Consider the following 24,521-nt stretch of genomic DNA (forward strand, 5'->3'; position numbering starts at 1 on the left):
TCATGTAGCAAAGCTCAAACTAAAAGTGCTGATATTTAAAAAAAAATCCTAAAAGTCCTAATTACAGAGCAATATTCTAACTGCTTTTCTCAAACTTAATAAAAGAATTGAATTAAACCTGGCCATCCTTTCTTTGTTACATAAAACGAGTAAGCTAATAAGTTGGGAGTGAGGGTATACTTGGCTTGGAACATTTTCTTCTGTAGTGAGCGGTGTAGCCTCAAGCCTTATTGAATTAGTATCCGGGCTGCGTGCATGAAGAGGCAGAGAGACCTTGAGGAGGTAGAAGTGAGTCGAGAGGCTTTGCTACTCCTTTCTCATTAGGAAAATGAAGGAAAGGGGGCGGAACAATGCATTGCCAACACTCCAGCATCTTGCTTTCCCTTATACAGCGAGTGCACTCATACTTCTGTGGGCCCACTAATAGATCCCAACATCAAAGAGTTTCTCTGCTCTTATTTAATGCCCAGGGCTTGAGTACAAGAACCCTGCAAATTTTCCCCATTTCAGCTTTGACCATCTAAGGCCTCTAACCCCTTCATGTATATTTGCTGTCAGCATTGTCTATCCCAAGAGACGTTGTGAGTTTGTCTGCATGAATGTTTCATAAGGCACATATAGTACATATGACGCATGCAGACTGGACTTCTGGCTGCCACATTCACTTTCTATGTGTTGTGTTTGCCTGCCTGTCTACGCAGACATGGGTCCGTTTGGAGGATTATGTAGAATCTTTCACAGCTAACTGTACACAATCTGAATCCACATTATGTTAGATTACACACTTTCAGGGTGATGAGTCACAGGTTTCGAGTTGCTAAAATCTTCATGCTGGTGAACCTACTGAGAAATCTTAGATTTCCTATTAATGGGAACGAGGTGGTTGATGGTTGAATGCACTTATTGTAAGTCGCTTTGGATAAAAGTATCAGCTAAATGACATGTAATGTAATGTGGAAAACACCACATTTGTATCTTGTTGAAAATCCACTTTGCCACTAACTAGAAAAAGTTTCACCCACAACCATAGCAGAGATGTGTGTGTGTGTGGTTTAACCCCCTGGTCATTGCCCCCGTTCAGCACAGATGCTGGGGAGAGCAATCTTGTAACAGGCAGTTGGGAGCTATACAGTGCAGCCATGGGAGATTAAATGGCGTAAAGGTGAAATATGTGACACTTTCACACAATCCTACACCCTGGGGCTGTCGGTCCCCTGATTTGGTGTGAATGTGATTTAAACAGTTTCATTTCCTTTCAAGTCATTGTTTTTGTTCAATTGACAGGAAGGTCACTGTTTTGGGTTTACTCTCATCAATCACATTACCAGATGGAGATTCTCATATTGAAACTAATTAGTAACTGACCAGCCCGGAAATGCAATTCCAGAAGGCCAGATGTTCCATGGTGACCAAACAGGAGAAAAGAAAGACAGGGCATTTTCCTGTGCCAACGTGGGGGTTTCAGGACAGAGGATACTGCGTGTGTACAAACTGTAAAGCCCTCTGAGGCAAATTTGTATTTTTTTATTTGGGCTGTACAAAAAAGTAATCACACAGCGTAAGCTATTGTTTGTATTTGGTGATAACTCAAGGGTGTGTTTGCAGCTTGTTGCGCCGGCCCCAACATAAACAAATAAATATCAACGTATTTCTACATGGTGCTCCTCATTATCTCTCCCACAGCTGTCATTGCCTATTCCTGACTGACCCAGTCCGTTGATGAAGCCCTACCACAAGCATGTACTGTTATTGTGATAAAGTAGGTTGCCGACTTTTATTCTCCTTAAATTACACCTGGGCAAACTGAGCAATATGATGATCTCCTGGTTTCACCTGTCAGGTGAAATATTTATTACAGTCCTAGTTTGTTCAACAGCTCCAGAACAACATCCCCGAACTTCTTTGGCTTGCTACAAGTTTGACTCTTCACCACTCACTTGTTTACTTTGGCTCTCTGCTATTTCATACCGGCCATGGCCAAAAACAGAACAAGAGAGTTTGAGTGGGCAGTCAGAGAGAGCCTTTGGGACTTAATCATACTGAGCAGCAAACCAAAACAATGAGCAGAGAGCAGTCTGAAGCTGAAGAGAGCTACAGAGTGTTGACTCCCAGCGGGGCCGGCAGTACTTCCACTTTGCATAGCGTTATGGGATTCATGCTATAATGTTGCTCAACGAGGATTCAACAATAACTGCTAAGGTGATTCAAGGTAGTTGACCCACAGGTTTCCCAACATGACCACCACTAAGAAGTGTGTTTATTCTCAATAGTGATGATCAAAAACAACTCTAACAATCAGGCCTGACTGTTATTTTATTGTGCCGTCTGTTTCACAAAATAAATAACCGGGCACTGCAGCTCAGAGAGTGTTTCAGACCGGATGCATCCTCCATCCAGCTTGCTAAAATACTTAGCCTAGAAACTTAAGAAGGCAAAAGTGATATACAGATCAAACATCGCACCATAACTCTAGCAGCACGAATGGGTATCTACAGAAAAGCATTCCCCTAAGGATAAGACTATGGAGTGTAACAGAGCTGTGGAAACCACAAGGCTCCAGTCTGATGCTTTAAGAAGTGAACAATGAACTGACATGGAAGTATTGATACGCCAGGATAATCTTCTTTCTTTTAGTCTACAATATTTCACTCTGAGGCTGTTTTTTGGTCTCTGCCCTAAAACTGGCATACCATGATATACAAGTATAATAACTCTGTAACTACTTGGTCTATGTGGACTATTTTTTGTCAGGGTGAGGGGGAACCAGGAATTTACCGTTATTTTACGGTATAATACCGTAAATGGTTTTTACACTATGTTACTGTATAATGGATTACTGTATGTTACCGTAAACTTGAACCAATTTTACTGTGAATTAACTGCAATTTACTGGCAGTCGACGCTAGTAACTTACTGTTTTATTTACAGTGCCCTACCGTAATTTACGGTATGTTGTCGTATATTGGAGTACAGTTTCTTACCATATCATTACTGTTTTTGTGTTATAAATACCAGAATGTTACCGTTTACATATAACCGTATACTTTTGCATTAATTCCCCACAAATTAAAAAAAGACAACCAAACTCATTTCAGTCATAGTGGTTGGAGTTTATTAGATGCCTTTAAGACAAAAATGTTCAGCATTTGTAACCAAGATCAAAACATAAAATATGCCACATGTATACAATAATAAAAAAATGAATCATAAAATCATTAGGAACAAGGTAACTGCAACAATACGCTATGGAACACTTTCAATTGACATCAGCAAACGGCTGGCGTCCTTAATCCAGTGCCTCTGTAAAACAAACCAAAATAAAATATTTAGAAACACTGTCATTGGTAAAATATTAAAACTACAAAGTTGAGGAAGACAAGACGATGTAAGGAAGGAGAATGTTAATCATAGGCAAATAACACTTACCAACGTTTTTTGGAGAGACGAGGCAATGAGAAACTCCTCCGATGTTGAACTGCACTGACAGGTATTCTGGATGAACTGAGATTACGCGTCTGACGTCACGTTCAGGAGCAGTCGGTCACGATTAACACTCAAATGACTTTTAGGTAATGAACACTTTAAATAATACAAAGATTTATAATCTTTACATTCCGGCCTCTGAAACGACAGCGAAGGCGGCGCATTGGATAGGGAGGATGTGCTGTGCAGCACAAGGTTGGCGGTTTGAATCCTGGCTGCTCCCTGTGCCAAATTGATGTGTCACTGAGCAAGACACCTAACCCCCAAATACTCCACATAAGATTATGTCAAACCATGGTTGTTTTGGATAAAAGAGACAGCTGCATGTATAGTAATGTCCTGTAAGTCAAAGTCATCATCGTATCTCATGAGATACTATCTCATTATGATGACTTACAGGACCTGTTTTTCAGTGGCTGACATGGGCTTGCAATGAACACTTTGAATAATACAAATATTTATAATCTTTACATTCTGGCCAATAAAACGACAGCGAAGGCGGCGCATGGAATAGGGAGGGTGTGCTGTGCAGCACAAGGTTGGCGGTTTGAATCCTGGCTGCCCCCTGTGCCATGTTGAAGGGTCCCTGAGCAAGACACCCAACCCCCAATTACTCCACATAAAATGATGTCAAACCATGGGCGTTTTGGATAAAAGTGACAGCTGCATGTATAGTAATGTCCTGTAAGTCAAAGTCATCTCATTATGATGACTTACAGGACCTGTTTTTCAGTGGCTGACATGGGCTTTCATACATTAACCTACAAAAGATGTAGATGGATTGTGATTCACTGCACTTGTATGTGTAGTTCCACCACTTCATAAAATATATGTAACATGCAGTTGAATTACGATAGTCTGCTATTATTGTAAATTGACGGCTTTAACTGATTATTCATGACATTGGCCGTTAATTTACAAGCAAGGGATGGAAATTTACCTATATGTCACAGTTATTATGACATACTGTAAGATACCGTTAGAAATGCACCGTAAATTTACAGCAATTTGTTACAGTGAGGATAACAGACAGCCCTCGAAATCCTTTAAAAAATGGAAACATGGCAGGCTAAAATCACATCTACGTGATAGCCCAGTGTGTGCACAGTACACATGTAAAGTGTCACAATCACTACTCTAGAGGAGACTTTTATAAAGGCCTCGCAGTCCAGAAATGCTTTTACGCCCACTTCAGCGTTTTTGTTTTGCAATGTGGACTAACCCTAACTGAATTGGAATCCCCCCGTGCAGGTGCACCTACATTTTGCGGTGAAAGTTTTCTGCCTCTTAAAAGCAAGTGTAAACCAGAAAGCACTTTTCTTCCCATATGCCTTCTGGTGAAATGGGTAATCCGAGGCAAGCGGTGACGTAGGACAACGAGATGAGCTGAAAGGATTTTGGCCACAACGATCCCACTTTTTCAGTTGAGTGAATAAGAAATCATTACGCGTTAAATATTGAGCAGCCATGCAATATTACAGTTACTGGAAGAAATCAAAGATGACATTGCATCTCCCACTCAGCGTTCACATTCCATTCCAGCGGTTGTTAAACTCCTCGCTACATTACAAATATTCACATCAGGATCATATCAAATAGTCATAGCATTGTTGTCACTGAATTTTTGTTTTCGCTGTTGGCTTATCCATGATAGAAAGATAGAAGGACTTCCATTCCAGTGTGCATTTAAATGCTCGCAACGTGCGGTATAGTGGGAGGAGAAAGGCGCTGATTACCCGATGAGCTGCAGGTTTCGTAAATGCGACAGCGAGGGCTTTCTGCAGGTTGGCCGTGGCGCTGATAACGCTACGTTTGCGAATGTTCGTACATGAAGGCCCGAGTGTGTACTTTTCATGCCTGTTTGTATATCTTTATATAACTTAGATACTACAGGCTTTGCAAATCGTCACATGACTAACTTCCCTCTATTATATATCCCTTCCGCTCCCAACACCTTGTCTCAGGGGGGCCTCAGGAACTGCCATTCGGCTACCCGCAAGACTGACTTCATTTTCGGCTTTTACTGTCCAACAATCACTTGACTCCTCTGCTCTCACTGAGACTTGGATCACACCAGACACACGTCTCCACCCTGATGCTCTTTCTTCGGCCTTCTCTCAGCCACACACCCGGACCCACAGGTACGGACCCACAGGTACGGGTGGTGGAACTTTTTTACTTATCTCATCCCAAATGGAGCTTTTCTTTCTACCCACTTTTGACTCTTTACTCTAATGTCTTTTGACTTTCACACCGTGACAGTCACTCTACTCTCTCCCACTCGTTTAAACTGACATCCGTATCACATCCACTGACTCTGTACCTGTCTGTTGTAACAGTCGCTCCATTTCTCCCTCCTCTTTGGCCCCCTCTGTCTTATCAGCCCTCCCTTCAACGGACCACTTCTCCAATGCATCTTAACTCTTGAATCCTCATTCTCTGACCCCAGAAACCTCCTAGATGCCTCCAGTCCCACCCCTTACTTCACCGTTCTACCAAGCCACTTTGTCAACTATTTTAGCAAAAAGATGGAGGGCATACTCTCCTCATTTTCTAATCCTACCTCTGTGATTACATTTTCATCTACTTCATATTCAAGCCCTTCACTTTCCTCTTTCACCCACTTGTTTACCAACCAAGTTGTCACCTCGATAACCTCCACCTGCCCCCTTGACCCCACCCCGTCTGACATTCCAGTCTATTGCTCCTGACCTTCTTCCTTTATTCTCCCATCTTATCAACACTTGCCTCTCAACTGGCGGTTTCCCCAACTCTCTGAAGAAGGCGCGAGTGAACCCTGCCCTGAAGAAGCCCACTCTCAATCCGTTTGAACTTAACAACTACAGGCCTGTCTCTCTTCTGCCCTCTAGAGCAGGCTATCTCTTATTAACAGGCTTATTAACAAACTCTCTTTCTATTCCACCATAACACACAAGGGTACTTTCTTGATTCTTTTGTTTTGGTTCTGCTCCCCTCCCCCTCCCTTTGGATACATACAAATCATACATATGATGGGAGATCAATATCATCTCAATGCCATAGTTAAATCATGTATAAGATTTAAAAAATGAAGTATGCTTAATTATTCTCCCTCAATAACTAAATTGTTATATATCACCACTACATTTAAGGCTGATGGGTATACAACAGTTGTTTCTATGCATATAAAAGTATTAAGAGCTCAGTATCTTTGAAATGAAGTGTGTTATGTCATTGCACTGCAGACATAAATTGAAAGGAGTCATCATAAATATTTCTCTGGCCACTCGGATGTGATAAGGTTAGAAACGGTGTACCGGATGGTGTAGCATCCCCCGTAAATATTCTCCTTCCAGCTAAAGATTCAATTATAGGCAGCATATGACGGATCTTGTGGCTGGAAATAGATATGTGGGGGATCATCCAGATGAGGTTGGACTGTCGAATAAAAAAGACAAATAATCATAAGACGGACCGATGGAAACAACTGCCCTCTGTAGCGCTCCTTTGACAAGCTGTGTGTGTTGTATTGCTTTCCATCACAAGCTCAAAATCAAAGAGGAGCAACTCCCTCTGCTGTGTACCTGAAGAAACTCTTGATTACAGCTTGTTAGGTCGAGTCTCTTGCTCAAAGTTTAAATAGGTAAGAAGAAGACATGTCGCCTAATGTAATGGCTCTGTGCTGAGATGTGGATGGCATAATGACATTGATACGGGGGATAACCTGTAGCTTTTGTCTTTGCTCTAGGTATGTGGCTGAGAAAACAACACATTAGGGCGTTCACTGGTTATTATTAGGGCTGTCAGTAGATTAACAAAAAAATTAACTAATTAATCGCACATTTTGAAATTCATTAATCGGGATTAAAAGTAATGAGTACTCACTTTAGAGTGTATTTTAGACACTGTTGTTTAATTGTTAATGTTATTTTAAACAAAACTACACACATTTCATCATCTTGGAGGCAGAATTCTATGTTCAACTAGCAAATCATGTGCTTGTGCACTTTGCTCTCAACTCTCCATGATTTGACGGCTGCATTTGTGCCAACAATCTCCCCATATTTAGCCAGGACGTTTTCAAACCACGGTCTTTTAGTGACACAGTGGGGATCTTAGACCAGAAGTAAACAAAAATTGACAACATTAAAATATTTTGAAACATAACGGTACATTGATTGTAGCCACATTAATTGCATCGATCAAAATGTTTATGTTGACAGTCCAAGTAAATATCCATTTTTTCTAGGGTTAGAGTTAAATATTTGGCAATAGGGTCCCAAAAAAGCCCATCCATCTGCATTCATCTCTGTGTTTTTAATGGTTAAAGCAGAAATGAATGGACGAGCAGCGAAAAAAGCATAATCATCAGTTAAAGTGTACTCTATCAATATAGAGTGTGGTCGTCCTTTGAAAAACACCATGGCTCAGTGCCTCGGAGGAGTGCAAAACACAGTCAGTGTCCTCAGCATAGCTTGGTGTTAAGCCTGCACACTATAGATATGGATGGCCAGACATGTCTGAGGAGTGAAAATACATAAATAAATGGAGCATGGACAAGCCTCCATGTGTCAGAGTCAGAGATGTGCTCAGAAACACGTCGGGCCCTGACAGGCTCAACGGCTGACATAAAGACATAGTATTCCTCTGGAAAAAATAGAGAACTTTTTTCATCATAGAGAGATGTCTCAGATTAAATATCAATACCTCTTTTCGGGATTTCTGTTTAGAGAGTAGGCCAACATCTGGGTACAGATGCAGCCAAGAGGTTGTGCTTTTTGGATAATAAAACAAAAAGGTAACACTTTCCAATGCTCTGCACTTCTCTGTTTGTTGACCTAATCTTCATGTATTATACATCAACACAAACATCTATTTTTTTACAAAACAGCATGAGGTTCATTTGGTGAATTATGATCCGTTCAGTCAAATAGACCCCAAGATACAGTGTGTGTCTTCTTTGTGACTAAACTGACGAAGTTGTTGTTTGGCTGCACTTGCTCCACCCTAACGGGTCACTTCTTGTTGCCCAAAAAAAAAATGGCAACTGACGTAAAAATAAGATGGTGATGTCCCAAATACCAAACTCATGGCTTTACAATGGTGCACACAACAATTGGTGACATCACGGTTTGTATGTCAATTTCTTATATCCATCTTATGGTTCTACCTGGTGTTTTATTCTCGTTAAACAACTGCTACGGTTTCAGGGCTTGGTTCTAGCTTTGTTGTTTTCCTTCACTCACCACTTTAACATTATTTTAGTGAACTGGCTGAAACGCGTGTGATTAAGCAAAGGTCTGCTAACATGGTCAGTGTATAAACTTTAAAAGATATGTTGATGTGTCAATGTTGTTTTTAAAACGTATTTGTGCTGCTTCCAAGTGGCAAAAAATAATAAGAAATGTAAGCTCAAATGCCAGTTTGTGTTCTTTTCCTTCTGTACTGTTGCTTACTTAATGTGCGGATTTAAAACAACCAGGACCACCTGAGCATCCCATCAGGGTCTATTTTCTCTCCTCCTGACAAGTGAAAGTATTCACTTGTTTTCTCTCCCCAGTTTGGGCCATGAACTCCTGAGACAAAAATAATAAACCCCTCTGGCTTGTTATAAGTTGATTTTTCTTCACCAGCCGGTGCATGCTGTCTTTTTTTTTATAATCGGTGAGTGTGAGCCTGAGAAGTGTAAAGTCAGTGGCACCTGCTTGGAACTCAGACCGGCAACATAGACCGGTGAACCAAAACAAGGGAGCTCACCGAAAAGGGAGGTGATCGATGTTATGTCATCTGAGTGAACCTGTGCTGTTTGTGACATGTTATTTAGTATATACAGTATACAGAAATTTTGTTTTTCGATTTTCTTAAAAGACTTAGAAGCCAATATGTCATTAAGCTTTCTTAAAGCAAATCGACAGCAGCCATTATGACTATTTGTCAGGATTTCCTAATTGCCTGTGCTGGGACTATAACATAAAAGAATGAGCCCCATACAAAGTGTTCTCCATCGGGGTCCTGTTCCCATTAAGGGTGTGACTTTACATAAAACGGGAGGAGGAGACAATAATAGAGGGACGATTCTACAATTCCTGGATGTATTCAGCCATGACTCCCATTGGTGGACACATGTCTATTCATATCGAGCGCATAGTCCTTAACACTGCCACAGATGAAGAAAAAAAATCAAAGCGCAACTCAGTCAAACTTTCCCTGCCTGTTTACACCGTCTCCCCACTTTTTCTGAAAGCGCATTGACACAAAATTGGTTAAAAAACTCACTCTTCCTGACATGTTTCTGTGTGAAAGTGTCCCTCTCAGATACCACAATAAATGTGTCAATCAGTGCTATAATCAAGCAGCCGTTAGGTGGGACTTTTCAAGGTTCTAACTGCATGTTGAGCACATGTTGAGAAAGGAAATAGCTCCCCATACCCAAGGACACAGAGCAGATGTAATATGGAGCTTCTTCCATGATTATTTCTCTCAACTGATACATTATTATAATATGTTCGCATTTTGCTGATCTTTTATTCGTACTGTGCAACAAATCCCACATGCGGAGCCACAGTTGCCATTTTCTTTTTTGACATTCTTTCCATGTCTTTTTTGGATTGAGCATGTATTCAGTATTATTCCGTTGTATGAAGCAAGCCGTTTCTCAGTGCAGGACTGCTCCCCACTGGCTGTAACGACACATTACAGCCATTTCCCCTGCAGCTCGAAAACACTGTGCACAATGTGTGCCTGTGTTGCTGCAGTGAAATGCACACATTAATGTGTGTGATTAGTATTGATTAAAGTTCAACTATGTCAGCAAGGAGATTAATAGTGTCAGAAAGAATAGAATGGGAGGCTGAATCACAATGTATCATGTAGACCAGGCTTCAGATCGCTCTGACAGGCTATCAGGGAAAAATAGATTAGCAAACAATTAGAAGAACACAATTTGAACAAAAGTGTAAAAATAGGTTAATCAAATGAGAGTGCACAAATCTCCCTATATTTATTATGAAATGTCCTTAAACCGTATTATAACTATTTCATTCCTCGAGTATGTCCGGTTCTTTAAAGCCGATTCAAACAAAACTAAACGTATAGTTAGTTTATAATTATACCACAAAAAAGGAGCAAAGCAACCAAGTAAAGTTTCTTGTGTATTTATTCCCAACGTTACTGACTTAGAAAGTGATATATCAGGTTCATAACGTGTCTACTTCAGCTCACGTTAATCCATTTCTGTTCATATAAACTACCTATAAAACCTTCACAACCTCAGTAAGACATTAGTCATGTTAGGCTGTGTGTAAGCAGGACAGCCGAGACGCAAGCGGTCAACGAATGATGCATGCAAATTTAGCGTGCGCTCTTGACAGAGTAATTGAGAATCCACTTTTGAGTTGAAGAGCACATGAGGGAAATTTCATGTGAAAGAGCTTCAGGTGAAAGTCGGCTAATTGAGACGCCGCAGGGAAGAAAACCCTCCAAACCTCTGCCTCTGGCGTCCATTCACCAGTGAGAGCATGCTAATGTGGAGATGAGTGCAATGTTTCTGCTGCTTTCCAGTGACACCTCAAGGCGAGTGATACCTGGGACGTTCAAAAATTTAACCCGCCTGCAGGCTTTCATAGAGATGCTTTGTTTATGATTCATAGAAAGGTTGTTGGATGCCTGACAAACCTCCATGTACAGCAAAGGACAGCTGTTTTTCTTCTTCTAGTTAAAAGACAGACATAGTCATGGAGTTTGGATCTGCTTTTTTTTAGTTTTAGTTCTGGCTTCTGGCTAGTTAAATTAAAACTTATATATATATATATATATATATGCATAAAACCCACACGATGGTGTATCACCCATGTAATCCCGAGCCAAGACGATGAGATCTTGGTCTGGCCGGGTCTACAAAATGAATGGATTGTCACCCAGATGACGTCTGTGTGAAGGAGTCAACTTATTTGTCTAACAGATGTGTGAGAATGCTTGGCAATTGCAGTTAGAAATACGTCCTTTGTATTATTCTTACACAAAGTGAATCGCCCAATAGTGTCAAGTAAGAAATACACACAAATACGTACTTTGAATGCTGTCCGTAATCGTTGTCGGGACCTCCACCATGTGGATGGAACAAAGCCAGTTAGGAGTTGGCCCGACATGTTCAACAGCCTGATTTGAGTGACTATAGTTTGCTTGTCAAACAATCGACTGTCCACCAACTCAAGGATCTTATATAGCACTTTATGTGGCACAACTCAAATGTAATCAAAGATTCTTCAATCATTGAATGGAATAAAAATTGATAGAAATTAAGTGATAAGAGATTGAAAGATACCAAAATTGTCATAACCAATTTCATATCTAGAACACATAGACCACATGGGACATTAAACATGAAGGTTGCGCTACGTACAATACAACATTTGCTTTCATGTCCCACTTTCTTCAGTTTTGCTTTATGGTTACTTATTCATCTACTGCAAACCCATTTAGACAGAAAGGGAAACACAGCACCCCCCCCCCCCCCCCTGTGGTTTCATTCCTTGTTCTTCAAAGCCAATTGAGACTCATGCATATCTGCATCCTATGGAGGCTCTCCTTAGTAGGATCAGCATAATAAGGCAGCACTGTAGCACATTAGGCAGCTGTCTTTCTGGCCCTTTCTTCACATCCACCTCAGATCTCGCAAGCCTCCGTCATCACACTGTGCGGGACATCCAGAGGAGAGACACCGCACGCGCGCACAGCAAGCCTGCAAACCACAGTGTAATTACATCTAGAGACAGAGAAACTGCAAGGATTAAGGGTGTCAAACCGGAGGTGCAATGAAGGACAAAATGGTAGATAGTGAAAGGAGAACACCAACGGTATGTGGAGCGTTGCAGAGCCGCCGACGGAGTCTTACCTAATCAATATTGTTTATGAGAGTGTGTGTGTGTGTAGGTGTGTGTGTGTTTCTCTGTGTGTGAGGCCGATAAGGAAAGATAGAAGTGCACCTGAAGTTTGATGGCACGTTTGGAAATAAGACCATTCATGCCTTCCATAGATTCAAACTAGGTTTAGAGGACTCAATCTCTCATCTTAAAGTAATATAACAAAAGCAGATAAATCCAACAAGAATAATCAATTAGCAGTTTACAGTTTGCTTTAATCAATTTACACTAGATACAACACAGTCATCCTCTTGAAGAGAAGGTTATATGTTGTTTGTTTTAAATTTTAAAGTTTTTGCTTCCAAATTCACACCACATTATCAATACTTTTTCTAAATTGTTTTAATCCAATTCTTATGTACTTTTATATTTTTCAGTTAAAGAATCTGTATAGTTGTAACGGCATTTTCTGTATGCTCTCTCAATGGCTGCATAAAAAAAACATCTCTTCCAAACCCCCCAGTCCCCATTGCCAGAAAACATTTACATGTTTTATTATACCAAACATTAACATGTACATCTTCAGTATATTTCACATGCATGTGCTCCAATAGACCTTCCCGCTTCCGGGTTGCTATGGAAGCCATTCGCACATTTCCCCCGTCGGCTGAACACAACAGGCCCGTTCTGGAAATCATTCCGTGGGCTGACAATAGCCCTGAACCAGCCGGGAGGACTTATTTAAATCACTCGCTCTCTGAACAACTGGAATTATAACAAAGCAGCTGTATCTTATTATGTGTAATTAGAATTGACAGGTATCCAAAATTGGATTTTTTGCACGAGGGTCCATGTCTGCAACATCCCCAGATATCAAAGTCCCTTCTGATTTGTTAGGCTCAGACTGCAAGAGAAAATCTGATCTAAAGACGGAGTTGCAGTGCAGCTGCACCTGACTATTTGAAAACCAGAAGGGAACATGGTGCTGAGGGAACATTGGGTCAGAGGGAAACAGAACTACGTCTGTTTACTTCCCATCTTAGTCATAGGTTCAGCAACCACCTCGTGCTTTTAATGAATGTTTTATTTATTTATTCCCTTGAATGGCTTTGAGGCAACACAGCTCATGTAAAGCTATTTACAGTTTGCAACTCATGAATATAAAAAATTCCATAATCACAATTAAATTACTACTACTGTTTACACAAAAAACACATGAAATTAAGGACATCATCAAGACGTACAATAGGATAAAGTGATCCCAAAGGCTCCATATATATATATATATATATATATATATATATATATATATATATATATAAATATATACTACGTCCCTAGCTGAGTACTTTGCTTCTGCCACCACTCCTGACCCAGATTCACACCCAACAATATGTGATACTTCTAGCAGCTATAAGAACTTTAAAACGGATCATGCAGTCAAGGGAAGTGCATCTACTTAAGGATTGAGATATATGACTCCGGAGCTCAACTCCCCAGATTACGATCCCACCCCCCAGGTAAAATCTGGAGTCAGCCACTCTCTTTCTCCGAGAGCCTCTGGAGCTCTGTTCCTTCCCCGCACAAACTCACACTATTTGGATGGAACTGACTGCTTGCGGATGCAGCTTTGTTCTATTTTTATGCTATTTCTCCATTTGAAAAGTTGCCTTTCAATGTGTGCCGTTTTTTTCCTCCTTTACTCTAAAAGTTCAGTTCTAGATATGATTCTTGTCCCCCTGCTTTATCACCTTTTTACTGGCAACTATTTATGGAGTAGTGGAAGACAAATTAAACAACAATAAAGTCACCCATGTGATTTTCACACGTCACAAATACTTTAAACTTTAATTTGTACAGTGTATTAAATGGCATTGATTCATTGTTATCCAGAACGTACGAATGCAGGACTAAGCACTGCCGGGAACATCACAGAGGCAAGTTTGTTATTCAGGATTAGTCTCACTCAAATAAACTTAATCAAGAATTATACAGCATTTCTTTAGAAATGCAAATACAGCGTTGTATTGACCTTACATTACCATAATTGAACTTTTGAATCTGGAAAGCAAAACATTTTATGACGACTGAGAATAATTAATTTGTTTTGGGGAAAATGTTTCAGTGACCCAGTTTTGATAGTTGGTGGGTTTCTCAAGGATGTTTGTTGTGCGAACAATGCGCCTATTCTGAAAATCTTAATCCAAGGGGCTTACATTTAACACCTCTTAACAAGTGCATCAGTTGTCATCCATTTGAACCGGAAGAGGTCAATAACCTGATCATAAATAAAGACCCAAGAGATCTCATCCCTTTCACTATCTTCATTAGCGAGGACATGTGCTTGCACTTTTGTCCCTAATGGTGCTTATGTTTTTAATTTCCTAACATCTAAAGGCGTTAGAGAGTCCGGCCTTGTTTCAAATCCAAAATCATATCAAAATCCAAATTAAAATGACTGTTTAAATGCTGATTTGAGGATTAAATACATCAATACAATAGAAGTAACAGTTTTGTTTGGGTTTTAAATAAATTATGGACGTGGGGTTACTTACAGTGAGTATGGAAATTAGTTGACAAGGTATTTACATGGGACAAGAACGGTGGTGCCAACGATTGGGTTTTAAATAAAGACAAACAAGAGAGGCAAATGACAGTTGTGTTTTTTTTTGTGGTAGGCGACCAGGGCATTTATTTGACATTCTAAATCAGGGGTGAATATCATCAGCTGACCCAAACTGCAGGAGGTGAACAACAACGCCGAGGAATATGACAAGCCATCTGTTCTTTCTTGAGAGGGACACATGTTGACAAAATGTTTGAACTTCTGATGACAGAGCGTTAAGTTGACACTTCAGTTGCTCAGAGACATGAGTTGCTAGTCAATTGGGAGGACAATGATTCATAAGTCAGTCTGTGTTCTTTTCTAAAAACCCAACTGGTTCTGTTGCGGAAATGGAAGTGAATTCTGAAGAGACACCACGCACGTATCAAGTCAAGTTTTAGTCCATTCTCCTACAAAAGCAAGCAAGACGCTACATGCATACAATATGGTGACATCGATGTTAGCTTGGATCAACTCGTCCCCAAGCAACCCTATATGGATAAGCGCTATAAAAGATGACTGACTGGCCAAGTAAGTGAACTGGTTACATCCAAGTCAAGCCTTTTTTTTCACCCACTCTTATTTCCCAGAGTTGCTGATCCATTTCGGCACAATCTCCTCCATTGCCATTCATCAGAGAATCTTCCTAAACGTCTCTGAAGCATGAAGAGAAACCCGCCATGTGATTGACAGTAAGAGGTGCTGTCCTTTGTTGAATGCTTGCATGATTGCTAAGTTTGGTTCATAGGTTTTCCTGAGGGGGCAACTGCAAAGCGCTCAATTATGTTTGCACGCCTCACTGACTGCTTTTAAGGAGCAGAAATGGATGTGGTAGATTGGCAGCTTTAAGCATGTCATCATTTATTGTATTCACCTGTGAGAAAAAAAAAAAGAAGAATATTGACAAAGCAATAGGATCCAACGGAATAACGGCCGATATAAACATATAAATAAAAACAAGGGGAAAACCGGGGGTTGACAATGTGTTGCACTCAGTCACATGTTGCATCACCGTAGCAGCCAAGTTGACCTGATCACGTCTACACTGATACTGGAGGTAGAAATCTTTTGTGTTAAACATGGCAGCAATTTGCCCCCCCCGAACCAGGAAGGAGATCTGTAATCTGGTAACATACTGCCACAGGGTGAATGCCAAAGGGCTTTGCTTAGTAGCTAATGCGTACATTACATTATGTAAAACTCAATTTGCAAATTAAGTTAATTTTATTTACAAATGAATGTCAAAAAGCAATGTATATGTAGGAATAGGAATGTTTGGAGAACTATGCAGAATATCCTTGGCCAGCAGATTTTATACCCGCGCAAGTCACTCTATTTAGGCAATCTACCAGAAGTAATAACAGGAAATGACTGATACCTCTTAAAAACACTAACAATAGCAGCAAAAAAACATTTACCCGTAGGGTTACAACCCGACCCACCTTCTAAAAAAGTTGAATGAAATCGTTAAAGAAATCTAGGACCTTGAAATGTTGACTTTCCTTTTGAGATTAAGAGGAGGTACATACACAGCAAAGTGGGTGGATGAATCAAAAATATGGCAGAACAAGAGACTGGGCAGATGACCTAACTTACTTATTCCCTAGAGGTCTGTGTTTGTGTTTTCTCATATATTTTTGTATTCACTATCTTCAAAAGTAAAACTTCCACACTTAACCCAGATGCGATCTCGTGCATATATTCCTAGACCAAAGACTAAAAAAGGTTTTGACAAGAACAACGGAATGAAATTCCTACAATCCTATTGTAGGCAGGTATATATTTATTTTCATTTTGCATTAGCTATATATGTGTTTTGTGTGTTTTCCCCTGCCTGGTGCAGGACCTTTTATTGTTTCCTCAGGGGGGGGGGGGTTGACCCCATTTTCGACCACTTTACGCACTGCGGGTATAATAAAGGATTATCTTATCTCATCTTATCTTTTCTAGTCATTCCCTACTTTAAAGTCTAGTGTCATCTAAAATGGTGAGGATTTTCTCTCAACTGGTTTCCACTGCTCCCAATTGACCAAAAAAAGGCATCAATGGCTAAATGCCAAATTGATATTACCAGAGTTACATCATGGTTAACCCCATTTTTACCCTGTTCATGGCAGGCAACATGTAATCATGCAATGAGGAGAGCACTCCTCACCTTCACAATCTATCAGCATTGCATCTCTGCCTTTTACCTGTCTTCTTAGCTTTGCGTTCCATAGACCTCAAAGTCAAGCAGGGGAAGCTGCTGTGGAACTGCAATCACAATCATCTCCTTTCAGAGGCAGATTGGCTCTCCAGCTGTTTCACCCTCGTTACAACGCTTTCATGGGGCTCCGACACCAAAAGACCAGAGCAATATTAAAACGAACGCTGGTATAATTTCGTTTGACACTTTACTCAAAAAAGCTCCTTTAATGTAATCGGAGTAGAAATTATTATAGAAAGTATTAAATAAAATTATTATTATTATATAAGTATTATATAGAAAGTATTTTTAAAATGAGTCTCCTGTTTCTCTTGTAATGCCAAAGGCATAGATGGGAATCTGTGTTCCGATTCATCTGGTACAAGAACTGCACTAGTGTCCTTGGATGGTTGGTTCTTTTCCAATTGCAATGGCTCCGTGAAATCTAAGAAGCGTATGTACAACAAACCATTGGTACAGCTGGCAGGGGTTAAGTCAGAGCTGACGTCATCAACCAGAGGACGGCAAATGTCATGAAAAAAAGCCCACACTGGATTCGTCTTGCTGTCTGCAGGCAGTAGTCTTACAATGCTAATTCAAATCTTGTTGTGAACTTTCTTGCATCTGTCAAAAAACATTTATATATTTAAAAAAAAAAATGGGCACAGTGGTGTGCAGCACTGTCGTCTCACAGCAAGAAGGCCCTGGGTTCCTCTCCGCCCAGTGGCCTTTCTGTGTGGAGTCTGCATGTTCTCCCCGTGTCTGTGTGGGTTCTCTCCGGGTTCTCCGGCTTCCTCCCACAGTCCAAAGACATGCTCCGGGGATCAGGTTAATTGGGAATCTAAATTGCCCGTGGGTGTGTGGATGTGCGTGTGAATGTCTCTGTGTAGCCCTGCGTTTGGGTGGCGACCAGTCCAAGGTGTACCCTGTCTCTTGCCCGAAGTTGGCTGGGATAGACTCCAGCCCCCCTGCGACCCTGTGTGCAGGATAAGTGGTGTGAAAATGGATGGATGGATGGATATTTAGAATGGAGAAGCACAGCCACTCCTCAAACACTATAAAGCACTGGCAAAATTATAGACTTTGGCTGTCGCTAAAGGTGAAAGCACTTTAGTTCTAAACAGTCTCGTTCTATTGTCAGTTATATAAAAAAAACAGAAAGTTCCAATTTTTTTATTTTTTTCCACAGCAAGACTATAGCTCGATTTAGCGATGTCCTAAACTTTCCAAAACCTTCAACAATGATCTCTTGCTTGTCCATGCATCAGTGGGGTTCACTTTCTGGTACAGCAACAGCAATAAAGCTGCGAGGGGTTTCACAGTCAATGGATTATCTGGGCATCCACTGGAGAACTTAGAAAAGTGTCAAAAATTTCCTTCCCTATGTTGGTTTTGGAAAAATGTTGTGAGGAGTCAGGACTTCGACTCAGGTGCAGAGCAATAAGGCAACAGAAAATTCTTTCAAGGTTTGGAATCTTTTACTAGGAGAGTAAACTAATGCAAAACAAAGGGGGCACAGGCAAAGGCGGAATCCACACGCTCTTGTAGAAACAAAAAGGAAGAGAGCCTGGCAACAAAGTAGAAACAATATTACAAACACAGCACTGGGAATTTAACAACAAACATGTACCTCTAGGAACGACAAAAGATAACCTGACACAGACAAGTGGGGAACTGAGGCTTAAATACAGGTGGGGGTGATTACAAACTAAACTCAGCTGTGGGGGGAAACTAGATACAGGAAGTGCCGTGGTTACAAAAATAAAACAGGAAGTTAATCTTCACAGTCTCTTCGAGTCGTCACAAATGTTCTTGTTCTTGTCTCGTTCCCCTGAACAACTGTACATGCAGTTACGCGACGAGAAGCCCAACTGGTCTCCTATCTGTCCCGCAATGGGAACTCCATGTAACGCATATAGGTCTCTCTCTGGTGAGCCCTTATGTACCGAGGGAATTTACCTTAAATTACACTATGGGCTGTCTCTCAGAAATTGCTACTGGGATTCTTGCTATGTCACAAGGACACATGAGAATCACAGGATTACACGTCAGAAGAAAATCAATCTTGTCAAACGCAAAGCAATGCGTTCCTGTCAGGCAGGACAGTGTAGAGACCCATCGGCCACCTGCTACTGGCAGGTGAGGGAGTCTGAGGGAGTCTGAGATGTAGATGCTGCGTAAGAGTATTTCCAACTTGCTGGTCAAAAACAACAGTAGAATAAACATACCTGAACAGTTCAGTAAAACAAATAACAGTTTTACAAATCTGTTACAACAATTCAATTCCAGACTGCTTGAATGCTTTTTGTAATGGTACCATTATTTGTGTAGTGTAACAGGCTTTGCGTGTTTTATAGCGGATGTCCATTCACCTTCTAAACTGGTCATTGCAGAGCAATATAACAGACAAAGAACAGGTGACAAAACATAACAAAATCGCCAAGCCAAATCGTTACCAACCCAGCTGTGAGCACAAGGCAAACCCCCACTGGGGTAAAACACCACGTGTTCCTCTTATCTGCACTGTGTCCCACGAGCAGATGCATTCCAATACAGCCCCAAAGCACTTTTCTATCCTGGCGACATCACTTTTGATAAAAACATTCCTGCCGGGGAAACAGGGCAAAGTGTGATAACTGCTCAGTAAAAGTGGTGTTATCATGACTGTGGTTAGCAGTGCACGGAGACGATTGCTTAGGAAGCTCCTTCTTAGCTAGTACCTAAATAGTCCACTGGCCGGACAGCACTCTCTAAACGAGGGGGCCTAATAAATCAATCGTGATTGCCCAGTCAACCACAAAGTCATTGCGGGTAGATCACATGCATTTCGAAATGAGATTTTAGCCTATCATCCATCCTCCCCATGGCATTTTCCATTTGATTGACCTGCATGGCAGCCAGTCTAAGACAACGTCTTTTCTAACAAACAGATCACCGCGCATGCATGGTCAATGAAGTAATCTATTGCAAAATTCTGGCGAGCTAATTAGTTAGCCTTCCAATCTATTTCAACTAAAGAAAGTACGGTTAAGGCAAGGCAAGGCAATTTTATTTGTATAGCGCTTTTCATACATAAGGCAGACTCAAAGTGCTTCACATACAATAAAGTGAAATAAAATGCAGGAATTAAAAGACAATTAAAAACAGCAAATAAAATTATAAATTAAAATCTTATTTAAATTGTTTAATTAAAGGCAGAGGTTAAAAGTGCAATGTAGGTCAAATTTAGCAGAAGGCGAAGCTGAACATAAAAGTTTTCAGTCTTGTTGTAAACGTGGTCAGAGTTGGGGCAAGTCTTAAATCTTCAGGAAGTTTATTCCAGCTGTTTGTTGCGTAGTAACTAAATGATGCTTTCCCATGATTTGTATTTACTCTGGGAATCACTAACAGATTGTGTCAGAAGATCTTAGTGATCTTGAAGGCTTATGTAGTGGAAGCATATCAGTGATATACTTTGGCCCTAAACCATGTAGTGATTTATTTGTGAGCAGTAGGATTTTGAAATTAATTCTCTGACATACTGGGAGCCAATGTAAGGATTTAAGAATTGGTGTAATGTGCTCACATTTTTTGGTCTTTGTTAGAACTCTAGCAGCAGCGTTCTGAACAAGCTGGAGCTGCCTGACAGTTTTTTTTTGAAGACTTGCAAGGAGACCATTACAATAGTCTAGTCTACTAGTTATAAAGGCATGTACAAGTGTTTCTAAGTCTTGAGCTGAAATGAGCCCTCTAAGTCGTGCTACATTTTTGAGGTGGTAGTAGGCCGATTTTGTTACTGATTAGATGTGACTCTCCAAGTGTAAATCTGAATCCATAATAACCCCCAGATTTCTGGCTTTAAGAAAAATGCAACAGGTGCCCTCATGATTTGGGAATTGCCAAACCGCCACTCAGAGCTGCAAATGCAATGGAAGGCGTGTACGCAACTTCACAGGGCGTGCTATACAGAGCAGATTGACACTGTATATCAGAGCCGAAAACTGCTTTCGAGACTTTGCTTTCCTTGAGCTAGTCGCTATGTTTATGTGCATTCAAGGTGTGTGCATACCTTATATTGCTGTACCTTAAACATGTAAGGTAATGTACTCTTCTTCACCAGTCTGTTCTTAGCATATGACTCTGACTGACACTTGTAAACAAAACTAACCAAATTGCAATACTATCTAGATGAGTACAATACTAATTGGAACTGAACCAATTGAACACATTTGTTCTATCTAGTAACATTGACTACTTACCTATATATACACTGTATGTAAAGCAATATATTATAGCAGTTCGTTCTTAGAAGTTATCTTGAAACTATGGCAATTGTAATCAAGGGGGTCACTAAAACACCTTTGACTCAGGTTGGGCATTTGGGTTCCACTCAGCTTTGTGTTCTCTCTCTTTCACCTGCTTATCTGCACGGTCTCTGCCTCCTTTTCAGCAAAGACAAAAAGTATTCCAAACTGTGTTTTCAAAGATTGACATCTTGACAAATAATTGCATCTGTTTGATATTGATTTTTTTGCATTTTAAAGGCCCAGGAGGAAAATAATTCTCCAGCAAATCATACGTTTTTCCAAAACAATGGGCATCAACAATGGGTATCGGATGTAAGAATGAAAAGAATGTCTGGGCAGGACTGCCTTTGTCATGGTTAAATGGAGTTTCAGCCTACGGAACTCGGTGTTGTTTTTGTTTTGTAGGAAAAAAAACAGGCACAACTCAACTGGTTTTACACAACTTGATTGGTTGATGCCTTTATTTGCATTGCCAAAGCCCAGGGAAACTGGACTCCTTCCAAAAAGCTTGTTGCTTTTACTCCTGACAAACTCCATAGTTAATATTACAATAACAATATTACAATAAATATATTGACATGTTAATGAATCACAAGAAGGATCAGCATGTGTTAAGGTCTTAACTCTTACAACATTTTTCAAAAATCTGAAAAAATACATTTTATAGGGTAGTCGTGAAACAAAATGAGTGCTTCAGACAGACGGCAATTAAGAACAAAGGTATTAATGCTGTTGACCGTTCAGAAAGTGTCGTTAGAGAAACTGCTCTTGTTTAAAAAAACAAACTGTGCCCCTCACAACTTCAGTTTAATGTATAAACTGGAGGAGGCATGGAAGTTAACAAAGGGTGTTTATTTCTCTCACTAAGCCCGTGGGGACAATGTTATAATTGTCTTAATTTCCCATTTTCTGCAGATGTTTTTAATGGATACACAATGCTGGATGTAATGAGACACACGGAATACAGCAAATATCCAAGATGATTGACATTGACAATTTTCCTTGAAAACCTCTGGTTTGACACTACTAACGTCGCTATAAATAAATAGCAATTTAGCAATGTCAGTTGGCTGGTCTGTTGGTCCTGTTGTCTGTTTATTTCAGTCCTTTGTAGAACAATGCAGTGTTTTATATCATGCACTCAAACTGAATGTGTTTTGTTGACAGGAAAAGATGTGTGTCAGGATACCAGTGAGCAAAACCCGTTAGCTGGCTGTGGTTTCATTAATTTAAGGGACACTGTGCAGATCTTCAACCAGTACGACTACGTGTTGTACTCTTCATCCTCCTGATCCCAAAGTAAGGGATGAAGGTGTTTGTGTGAAGTCAAACGTTCCTTGGTAGCTCCGTATCGTCTCAGCGTCTCAACAACAGGCCTGCCAATGTTTTAGCAGTCAAATTAAATGCGAAGGATTTGATTTACATTTGCCCTCCCCTAACTGCACTGTTTGCCGTTTCACTTTGAAATGCATCACAGTGCGGAAGGTAAAGACACTCTTACCTCCGTTTAACTGGGACTTTAAAACAGGTCAGACATTTTCTTTTAACACAAATACATATTCTCAAGAAAGTGAAACCTCAGTTGAGTTAAGATGCTCGATCAGTGAGAACCAAAAAGGAGTCAAAGCTAAACAGAGAAGCAGCATTTAGTATCAATGCATCTTGTATTTGAACCGCTGACTTTCTGATGACTGTCAATCCCTTGTGATTCATGTGGAGCCACCTCCAAGCCAAAATGTCATTTTCATGAGACCTTCTCACACATCCACTATTGGTGTTATAACCTATAGAGCATCTTTACTTTCACTCTTATTGCTGGACACAACTACAAAAGTATGTTCAATATTCAACACACATTTAGCCACGCAACAAAGTCCATTCCTCCCGTTTCCCCTGAAGAAACACATTTCATGTAGAGAGAGAAAACATGAGCGCGCTTCCTCCTTCACAGTATGTCATTATTGTCCCTCAAAGAGTTCTGTTCCTCACATAAGACAAGATTCTCTCGAAGTTAAGTCAAGGTCACCCAAACATCTCCGCTCATGCGGCGCGTATTGTCGGGTGGTTAAACGAGAAACAATCCAGCGGTGGAGATTCGCGGTGACGCATGCAGGCTGGTCAGCGCGCGACCAAAGCGGCGCTCTTCTTACCTTTTCGTCGCTGGAGAACCGCCGGCTGTGCTGCGCCGCTCCCGCGCTTTGGTTCATGGTTCAGCACCGCGGACAGCTCCGTTCAGCAGGGAAAAGAAACGATCACAGGGACCGAACCGAACGGGATGCTGGTATTCGTTCCGAGCTGTTTACTGGTTCATCCGTCTTCCCGGTGACACGCGCGGGTTGTCGGCCAATGATGCGGCGCGCGTAAAGAGCGGTGCTGCGCCAGATGTGAGGCGACAGTTACACTCCAGCCAAGTGAGCCCGCGTGGACTCAGAGACATCATAATATTCTGTACCAAACAATATATTTAGTGTCTGGACAGGAGGGTTTTTTTTACCATACGGCATGCACTTTTCATTTGTGAACAATAGCATTTTGAAAGACCTGATGAAAAACTGTGGTATAAAACTGGAAGCTTCTCCTAAATGTTTTTTCCTGGCTCTGGGGACCAGGAAGCTTTATGGGTCAATGATAATGTTTTGAAATCAATCATTTTACTCAAAGAAAGCTGAGAAGAAAGATCTGAGAACCAGCATTGTATTTCTTTCTTTTAGTGATAGTGAGGAGCAAGACAGCAGTGTTCTGGGGAAACTGCAGTTGTCTCATTGATTGCTATATTTAAACACGTACTTGTACATTATGTCTGCTTCAAAAGGCATGAATGCTTTTTTGAAGTTCTGCAGAGAAATGATTGCTTTAAATCCTGCTAGATTACTGATTTGGTTTTCCTGATAGGTTTGAAAATGTAAGACGTCCAGAACTAAACAGTAATTTTCTTTTGCTCTACCTTAATTCTCCATCATAATCTTCCAAGAAATTCTGACAAAGGTACAGTTAGTTATTGGACAGGCATTCATGGAGCTGGATTGTTTTTCTTCTTCTTCATTTGTGAATTATTTACATTTCCAATTTTGAATGAGAACATTTACCCACACCACAGTGAAATATCTGTCATGATAACAAGT

At 40.6% G+C, this 24,521-nt stretch overlaps 1 protein-coding gene across 1 annotated transcript in view; it reads right to left on the reverse strand.

The window, feature by feature from the left end:
* Nucleotides 1-23,749, reverse strand: part of LOC120833893 (inactive dipeptidyl peptidase 10) — a 95,897-nt gene extending 72,148 nt beyond the window's left edge. The window contains exon 1 of the mRNA XM_078091307.1: nt 23,550-23,749. Within this exon, the coding sequence (XP_077947433.1) occupies nt 23,550-23,606 (57 nt within the window). The 5' untranslated portion in view covers nt 23,607-23,749. The remainder of the gene's footprint in view (nt 1-23,549) is intronic.
* Between the last annotated feature and the right edge of the window lie 772 nt (nt 23,750-24,521).

The sequence above is a fragment of the Gasterosteus aculeatus genome, chromosome 16 (genome assembly GCF_964276395.1).
Source record: "Gasterosteus aculeatus chromosome 16, fGasAcu3.hap1.1, whole genome shotgun sequence".
Lineage (NCBI taxonomy): Eukaryota > Metazoa > Chordata > Actinopteri > Perciformes > Gasterosteidae > Gasterosteus > Gasterosteus aculeatus.